The sequence below is a fragment of the Pogona vitticeps genome, chromosome 2 (genome assembly GCF_051106095.1).
Source record: "Pogona vitticeps strain Pit_001003342236 chromosome 2, PviZW2.1, whole genome shotgun sequence".
Classification (NCBI taxonomy): domain Eukaryota; kingdom Metazoa; phylum Chordata; class Lepidosauria; order Squamata; family Agamidae; genus Pogona; species Pogona vitticeps.
The window spans coordinates 192,815,107-192,824,710 of record NC_135784.1 but is presented as its reverse complement, the minus strand read 5'-3'; the positions used below and the strand labels follow the sequence as shown (position 1 = coordinate 192,824,710).

Here is a 9,604-nt window from a genome sequence, read left to right as displayed (position 1 = left end):
GGGTGACCATTTTCCACCCAAGAACAAATCAAATTTGCAAAATTAAGTGTTTGTGCTTACTTCTTCCTCTATGATTATACATCATTAACTACGAGGCAATATATAATTCTAAGGAATTAAAATGAGATCTTGGGAAATAAAGGGGCAGTTCTACTTGTAGCCTTTCGGCAATGATTCAAGACCTGTTGATTATGATAAACACTTAGGGCCTATATACAGCACTTCAGAGCATTCAAAGAAATTCACATACAAATTCAGTTCTGATATCACATGAACCCAGTTCACACGACTTGGAACAGCTTGTTCTGTTACACACTCCATTCTCTTAGGTTCCAAAATTCACTTGCTTCCATTAAATATTAACCTGTAGAACAGGGATGGGCATGGTACAACCATCCAGATCGAGTTGTTACTCTTACCTGACATAATCAGTGCTGAAATTTTCTGGGAGTTATTGTCCAACAACTTGTGGAAGGCTACACTTTGCCCCTCCTTGCTTTAGGGATGCACAGTGGTAAATACATTCTGGTATCACTCCAAGGCATTGTTACATTAAAAATATTATTCACAAATTCCTTTCAAGCCACAGTTTCCAGTTGCCAGATGATTGCAAACAAGGGTTTGTCAATTGAGATATGACATCACCTAGTTTAAGCTGCCATGGTTTTCTATGACTGTAAAACTGAACCAATATTTCAGCAGTTTTCACATGTATTATCTCCATTTGCATGGAGGTGAAATAGAGTCTGAGCAAAGAAAAAGCAGCTTGCCAAAGATTAAGTACCCTAGACAGGGATCATGGATAGCTCACTTCCTTAGAAACCAGAAGGGAATGTGTACTACCTCTGAGAACATCCTACTTACCTCTCTATTTTCATCCTATCCCCTATAGACAAAAATCTGTAGAAAAACAGTCTCATGTCCTTTTTCACCTTGGCAAAGGGGGACACACACCCTAATTCACCAGAAATAAGGTTCTATTATTTGCAACTCCTTAAGGACCAAAAGAGCCATTGGTACAATGAGCACAAAACTGGATGTGAGTGATACTTCTCAGGTCAGTGGCAATGCAACATGAGTTTGGACAAGGTTAACATGGTTTGGCCAGAAGCAATTCCATGTATACCCATCAACCACCTGCTTCAGCAATTCTGTGTACAGTGGACCCTTGACTTACAGACGGCTTGACTTACAGACTTTTTGAGTTACAGACTTCTCTGGCCGCAAAATTTAGGTTTGACTTGCAGACCGAGATTTGACTTACAGACCAGAAAAAAAACAAAATGGAACAAAAACGGCCTGTTATGGGATTAATTGGTTTTCAATGCACTGTAGGTCAATGGAGACTCGACTTACAGACTTTTTGACTTGAGAACCGCCTTCCAATACGGATTAAGTTCTCAAGTCAAGACCCCACTGTATAGCCATAGAGACCAAGGTAGGTCTCAAGGACTCAATTAAGAATTTAGCAAAGAATTTGGTATCCGTATGTTTGTTTCCGTGGCAAAAGTTTGAAGGTAGCTTTCAGTGTGTGCTGGTTAAGCTCTTTGCAGGAAATGCACCCCTTGTTTTCTCCACTGCAAAGTCTAATGCATCAAGTCACATGCCTTTTTACAAACCTGAGATTCTGAGAATACATAATATTACATGGAATATTGGTACCTATTCCAAGTAGGAAAAAATACTTCTCAAATACTCCTGAAAGAGGCACATAGGGGATACTAGGCTTTACAATATCAGACTCCTGATCCATCAAGCCAAGTTGTTTTCTATAACTGTTATGACCATCCAAAGCCTTAGGAAAAGGTCTTTTTAACTGAAGAAACTGGACTAACCCTGAGAGTAAGACCATGCAAAACCAACACTGCATAAATGCCATCTATGTCCAGCATTAAGACTCACATGAAGTTATATGCATAATTTCTTAGACATTAGCCCCCTTCCAATCAGCTGGGCATACTCCCTATAGTTTAAGTATCTACAGGACTTCCTCCTTTGTTTCTGTATTCTGCTTTTCTGCTGGACATCCAAATCCAGTAATCTCCAGCAAAGGACAACGGCTCCTAAGATGCTTGTGAGAGCAAATAACTTTCAGCCTATATTCTTAGTCCTATTCATTAGCTTTGCCAATATGGCAGAATACCACAGGGAGCTGATGTCTCATTCTGTAGTGACATTTATTTTCCTTCCAGACAGACACCAAAATTTGGATGCAGAGAAAGCATTCTAAAAATGTAGCTAAATGCAACAATCGGTTCAATTTAAACAAGGAACCAGAGATGATATATATATACAGGTAATTCCCTTTCCTGTCTAAGCCAGAAGGAACAAGAAGGAAAGGACAGGCCGCCAGAACATCTTCACTCATGAGTCTTCAAAGCCTCCCTGCCAGAGATCAGCAATCCCTGGAGCATCTGAAGAGGGCCTAATTTTCCACCATATAACACTGCCGATTCTCTTTGTTCAAGGACTGCCAGTTACAGGTGCCTGCCTTCAGGCTTCGTCCAGAGCTTAATACTGCCTCTTTGCGGTCTTCTTGGCTGTCTGCCACTGAAAGGCACCTTTTGCCCTGAGGGGGAAAAAGAAAGCTGTCATGATGAGATGCGCAAAAGGAAACAAAGTCAACTAAAACATGGGGAGGGAGGGAGAGCAAGACACAGTGAGCGTAAAAGAAAAGGAATTTTACATTTTATTTTTACTTCTTATCTGAAAAATGCCCAGCTCAGAGGAAAAGCCCCAAATAGGGGCTGTTTTGTCGTGTACACAAACACTACCATTTGGTTCCTCAGTCAAAAGAAGACCTAAACTGAATGGGTAAGTGCTTTTGGGATTTGACCCTTGTATCACTGAGGCTTGTTGCTTTGTGTCCTGGGACTCACTGACATTCAGGGAGAAAATTAAGAACTTCAACTGGGAAAAAGAGGTAATCTACCCCGTTTCAAGTGACACTGGGATAAAGAGATCCTTCCAGACATGAATCCTTCCCACTAGTGCATAAATGGAAGGAAACTGACTGTCACTGCACAATGCACACAACATAAAATCTGTCTCTTGCTCACCACAAAAGGAACCACAACTTGTTCTTAACATGTTCGGGATGGCAGGACTTATTTTCTGACACATAAGGCGAAACTGCAGTCTTAAATTCCTCTCTCCAGCTGCAGACGCAGCCTCTAAGAAGAGCTGCGCCTGCTGCTGAGGAAGACTCACAGTGTAGGTTTCCAGAAAAGTCTTGGAGAAATGCTGCTTATTAATACATGTCATGTGTTCTTCAGAGTAAGAATAAAAGTGCACTTGGCAAGCAAATAAATAAGGTCTGAATCATAACCATTCCTACTGGTCCTTTTGTTGCCTATGGGTTAGAAGCTCTCTAGCCCAAGCCTTAGCATCAAGGAGCCCAAAGAGCTAGCCCATGGGCCAGTCCTTTGCCATCAAAGCCCTATAGGATGGGACAGATTCTGTTGTGAAAGCCAAGCTAACGGTACGTATCTGGCATCAAATTAAAACATCTTGTTACAATAAAAGCCATAGAAGTGCCTCACGCCATGTGTGTGTGTGAACATTTGCAGAGCACGCACCCGAAGCTGTCAGATAAATGGTGTTGAAAAACAAAGCAACCACAATTAACATGGAGCAGACACTTGAAAAATGTAGAGTCTGGAACAGAGCAAATAGGATTGTATGGCACCGAGGAGGCAGACTCTGGCTACTCTGATTGACAAAGAGACAAAAGCCTTAGCTTTTCAAGAACAACTGTCATAAGCCCTGGAAGGAAAAGTGAAGGTAGGAAGGAAGTCTTTGCTTGGCTGTTAATGGAATAATGAAAGTTCCTTTCATCATATAATGTATCACCTGGAGAGAAGCAAGAGAATTTGGGGAGTTGTCATCCTGCAGGATACCAAGAGGGGAACGCCCAGCACCTGTTGACATGGTCAGTTTTTTGCTATTGGCTCTGCGCCTTGCTGGCTTGCTTCCTTGAAAAGAAAAGAAAAAGACATTACAGATTAATCACAGTATTTTTTGAAAAATGGAGGCCAAAGAGCTTTGATACTCCTTAGCCTTCTTCCCTAGTTGTGAACCCTTACACCATCTGAGGCATACAACCTGAGGAGTTGGAGGTGTTTGGCTACTCCAGGCAATGTATACCTTGCAGTGCATCCCTCTTTTTCCACCCTGTGACACAAATCTCCAAGCAGAGGGGGATCATAAGCCTCCCATGTGCTGCAGAGGTAGGCTCTTAGATTTAACCAACCCAACCCTCATTCCTTACAATCTGAATTTAGAATCAACAAGGGCAGCACTTGTTTCAGTACCTCCTTTCAGAACAATCTCATGCTTGTGTTATTGGGAATTCCTCTTCCCCATAAAAAGATGTGCAATATTTCCCCACCCACCTTAGAGGCAAGGAACAGAAGCCCTACCTGGAGCCGTTACAGCCTCACCTGTAGGTTGAAGGACACCAGAAAGGTGAGTTGGTCTTGCTGCAGCCGCAACAGAAACATTGGGGGTCTGCTGCTCATTTTTCTCCTCTGCCCATAGCGAACTTTCTTGTGATGCTTCCAGGGAAGATTGCTCCTCTAAGGCTGTTTCCAAAACAGAGGCAATGTTGGGCTTCTGGTCTGGATGACATAATTCCTCTAGAAGAAGTTCTTCATTCTCTGCCATAAAGACTTCACTCAGCTGCTTCACTGGGCAGTTTATGGTATCTGGAAAGAAAGGAATTCATCTGCGATCTCAATGCCAGGAGAAACATCTTTGGTAAGAAGAATTCAGAAGGAAGTCCATTTTCAGAACAAAGATTTATTGTTCGACAATGCCTCATATGGCCAGTCATGGAATCCCAGGATTGTCAAAGAGACATGTGCAGCAAGACTCTTAAAACTTTGGTAGGGATCTTCTAGGGACGCTTTCCTTTCTTTCTTCCCCAAGGGAGCACTCTACATGTAGCAAGCGAAGAAGGGAGCTGCCTAGTTCTTGACCTGCGCTCTTCATTGTGAAAAGACACACATGTCCAGCATCCAAACCCAAGGATGAGAGGAATCAGACCCACTATGATAACCCATTTGCCCCAAACCAGAAATTCTTTCACATGTAGCCAGAAAACTGATCATTCAACTGCTGGCAGTTAGGGGAGTGACAGGGGATAAAATCAGGCAGGAAAAGCCGTAACACCACCATGGGAATTGGGATTTTGGGGGTAGAGAGGCTACCTCACAGCAACATTACATTTCTTCTTTTATACATAATTTTTATTACTTTTTAAAAACTAAACACATCAATAAAACATATCCAATTTACATTCTATCCAAACAAATTACATCATCATCATCATAATCTTAGTGCTCCACTCTGGGGACAATTATATCTTACTCTTTTTTTAACCTCCTTATACCTGATCTTCAATCCATCATTTAACTTTCCCCATGTCCCTTCCAAAAATACATATACAGTAATCTTGGTTCAGCTTTTTCCCTTTCCCTAACACAGCATTTATAAATTCATCCAGTATCTCATTAAATATAGTTGTCTTTCACTCTCCTTTTTTGAACTTAATTTCCAAAGTCAACATATCATTCATTGCAATATTCCAAATATCATTACACCATTCATGCAGTTGTTTTTGCAACAATACATCTCTCAGATAATGCGAGCAGCCCCACTTTAGCTTCCATGGAGATCATTCTGGGATGGAAGGTCAGATTAGAAACCTAACAACATTGTTGGTGCAGGGGAGGTCCACAAGAAAAAGCCAGCTTCTAGAAGAGCTTCTTCAGGTGTGGAAAAACACAGACTCATCAAAGCAATTAGCAAAAGTGTCATTTCTTTTTCTTAAAAATTCATTAAGCCCAACAAGTTAGGAGTAAAAGACAGAAGAGCGCAGCCAATAGGGCTCAGAAAAGCCATTCAGAACTCATTTGCCCCCAGGCAAAGTCTTGGTTTTTTGCGTCATGGCCTTTACAGAAATAACAGCAGGCAAGGCAAGGCGTGTCATGGTCCCCACTTACCATTTACCACGTCTTTCATGGGGGTGCGGGAGATACCAGGTGTGGGGGAACGGGGGTCCCAGGACAAATTCTGGCTGTGGACAGCTAAACCATTTTCACTGGGAAGACACAGGGGACTTGGCTGGGGGGAGTTTTCTACCTGAGAAGGAGTGAACAAAAGTATGATTCAGCATGAATGAGCCAAAGTAAACAGCCCTAGATTAATAAGGAGAAGACATCATGGAAGGAGGAACAAGTGCAAAGTAGAGTACTATCAGACAGATAAGTCCTGCAGTTTAAAGACAATTTCCTGTACCTCTATGGGCGTTCTCAGGATTCCAGCTGTGGGCGACCGGGGGTCACTGACTTGAGCCAGGTGCTTGTTCAGCAAAGGGTTACAGGTGGGTGTTTGGGGGCAGCTCTCAGAAGCCCCCATGTCACCAGTCAGTCAACAGAGCCGACTCCTCAGAATAAATCTTCTACTGGCAAGAAGCTCTGCAAAAAGAAGAAACACTCTGTGTAGAGCTTTGCAGTCCAAGAAGAAAGGCACTAAGATTCAGTGAAAGCCCTGTTGCTACATAAGGACTGCCCTCACTTGGGGATGTACAAGGACCATCGGTGCCATGATGATCGCTTATGATGCAGCTGAGCACAGCCTTTCACTGGATGATCTTTATGAGACACCAAGTAAGAGTCTTGTACTGTATTCTCTTGGCATGTCCATAAACAACTGTGCCCAGAGAAAGCTCTCAGATTTCACAGAGGTCTACCATCTGGTGCACTTAAGCATCTCAGCACTGACTGCTAAATATGGAAAGGCTCAAATATATGGAAACATTATATAGAACAGATTAACCACAGTTAGTGTTTAGTGTTTTCAGTACCTGTTGGCAGTGACTTGTTTTTTTTTGCCACACATTTAATTCTGCTGAGTTCAGTTAACTTCAGAGTGCATTCATAGCACTGTCATTTTCCTCACTCATAACCCAAATAGCCTGAAACCTTCTAACTGTTGGCATCTTCACCTTCTTAAGTTTATAAACATTCCACTACATGACATAGCAAAAGCAAAACACAAGATTATCCACATGTATTGCGGTACTACACAGAGTTTTCTTCTTTTTGCAGATCTGATATGTTTATTTCAGTGTAATCTTTTGTGAATTACAATTTTCGCTTCTTCTAACATATGAAGTACAATCTTTAGGCTGCATATTTACATACAGAGTACACGGTGATAGTGTAGGGACCGAGTGAAACGAGATCAAGATGAGAATTTAATTATTATCAGCTTTAATGAAGTTCCAAAGTGCTGACTAAACAAACCTCCTGGCAATAATTAGGATAATGAGCTAATGCTAAACATACATAGCCTAAGACACTACTTTTTTTTGGGGGGGGGGGGGGGACCCTTTACATCCCTTTGGTGCAATACCTTTTAGTTGTTATTCAGCTACAAGTATTAGAGATGCTAACAGGGCCTTAAATGCTACCGTAAGATTTTAACTGTGATTAATTTGTTATATACAAGGTTTCCCCATTCCTCTTCTTAGTATATACACATACCAGCAAAACAGCCACCAGATCTGTCAGCATTATTGGGAGAATGGAGAACCTCCAGCTCTTTTCTTTTGCTAATAATGCCCGGCACTGGATCTGTTCAGGATGAAACACTACATGCGGCTGAAACGAGGATAAGGGATAAAGAACACATCCAGCTCTGCTGTCTGCAGTAAACTGGCAGAATGCTCTCTACTAATTCATTCAGGATGACATTCAAGGCCAAGAACCACCAGGTCATTATAGTACACCTATCTAACAATATTAACATTATATCCCCAAAAGCAGGTGAACCTAATGGCTAGCAGAATATCTTCTCATTTCCACTAATTACCCTGAAAGGGATGGCTCCAGGGGAGAAATATCCTGCCACCATGCAGTAAAATAATGGACCACTCCTTTCCCACACATTGTGACAGGCTCAGCACTACTATAGATGTTCCTGCAGGTGGCAGCTGAAGTCCTTGAACTGCACTTCCAACTCACTCTTGATTAAATTCCCTAGGCTTAATCAGGCAATCAGTATTAGCCCTGCAGGCCACTTCCCTGCAGTTGCCTCTCTTTATGGGCAAGGCAACCCAAGTGGAAGTTGTTACGGAAACCAGGGTAGCATCTCCCTCCTTTGGAGGGACGTCCATATTAAAAAAGATGTTCAGTATGGTCAGCAGGCAATTGCCCATGAACTGGAAGTAACCAAACTGTATGGCTACCATACATAAAGATATTGGGAATTAGGGTCTGTCTCACATTGTGTCCCTGTACAATAAATACTTGAATCACAAAATCCCATTCAAGCAATTAACAGGGTAACCACACACACTTGTATTCAAATAAATGCCCTACCAGATTAACAGGCTGCTGTTATGTGCTTTCACTATCACTATCCTACAAATGGTTAACTTCCAGCTGGTCTTGTCATTAACAGTTTTTCTCAGGTCTTGCAAACTCAAGGCCCTGGCTCCCCTTTTTTTTAAGTCCACCCTTCTCATGTTTGGTCTCCCTCCTCTTCTACTGCCATCAGGTTTTCCTAGCCTTATTGTCTTTCCCCCATGAGTTTTGGTGTCTTGATGTGGTATGTCCAAAGTGCAACAGCCTCCACTCATGGGACTTGCTTCCAAACAAAAGTGCATAGATTTGCAGTGCAGTTTTGGCAAGGGGACCTATACCCTCCCATAGGATTGCCCCACGGCTATAGATTAGCTCCCCCAGATGGCTCTGGACCACTCTTAGGGCTGGTGGGAGGAGAACTGCTATCTTACATCAAGGAACGCTCCTCTGCGAGCGATTTATCTAAAGACGCGCCCCCTAGTACAGTGTAGTGGCTGACCAGGACCTTAGCAAGCCTGGGTTCGAATCCCCCACTCGGCCGGAAACTCACCGGGGGCGGGGGGGGTGTTTGTCTGGAACTGGTAAGACCCACCCTTTTAAACATTTCACTGTACCTCGAAACCTCCGTTAAGGCCAGCCTAGGTCAGGAGCAACCTGGAGACAGGTAACAAAACCAAAGCGACCGGGGGGGGGGGGGAAACAAGGCTCGAATCCCCCTTTGTGTCTGTGCAGGAGGGAGGGCTTTTGCAGAGACATATTTTGTCCCCCCCCCGGTCACCCTCCGCCACACAGGGAGGACCTGACTCCGCAACAGACATTCGCCTGCCCTCCCTCTTCCTCCTCCCCACACAAGAGGGGTCCTTGCAACGTCTGCCCCCCCCCCCTCCCGCTACGAGCCACTCACTCACCTCCACTCGCCCCGTCGGGCAAGCCGGCCTCGCTTCGAATCTCCCGCCTTCTCCCACCGGCGCGTGAAAGAAAGCTCCGATTGGCCCAAGCAGCTGTCACTCAACGCCCTTCGCTCCACGCTCCGGGCAGTTTGAATCCGCCCGGTTTTAATTTAGATCTCTCTCCTTCTCCTTGTACTGTACTCTTTCAATTGCTGGAAAATAAAATCCCGCCCCTTGGCTTCCTTTGCTATTGGTCTAGAACCCTGCAAATCAACCGTTAGTTGCCACTTTATTGGCTAGTTTAGACGAATACAAGTAACCACCACCCAATGGCACATCCCG

The 9,604-nt window shown here is 43.5% G+C and overlaps 1 protein-coding gene across 3 annotated transcripts; it reads right to left on the bottom strand.

The window, feature by feature from the left end:
* Positions 1-2,158: 2,158 nt before the first annotated feature.
* CDCA3 (cell division cycle associated 3) lies at positions 2,159-9,420 on the bottom strand. 3 transcript variants are annotated; one of them, XM_020804139.3, is made up of 6 exons: positions 9,281-9,420; positions 6,301-6,479; positions 6,006-6,144; positions 4,443-4,706; positions 3,853-3,974; positions 2,159-2,569 (listed from the first exon to the last, which is right to left on the bottom strand). In XM_020804139.3, exons 2-6 carry the CDS (start codon positions 6,418-6,420, stop codon positions 2,426-2,428), a joined length of 789 nt encoding a protein of 262 aa, XP_020659798.3. In that variant the 5' UTR covers positions 6,421-6,479; positions 9,281-9,420; the 3' UTR covers positions 2,159-2,425. The 3 variants fall into 3 exon arrangements, with proteins under 3 accessions (XP_020659798.3, XP_078240854.1, XP_072847876.2); XM_078384728.1 differs by lacking the exon at positions 6,301-6,479 and adding an exon at positions 7,551-7,667 and having other exon boundaries at positions 9,281-9,413; XM_072991775.2 differs by lacking the exon at positions 9,281-9,420 and adding an exon at positions 7,551-7,667.
* Positions 9,421-9,604: the final 184 nt, after the last annotated feature.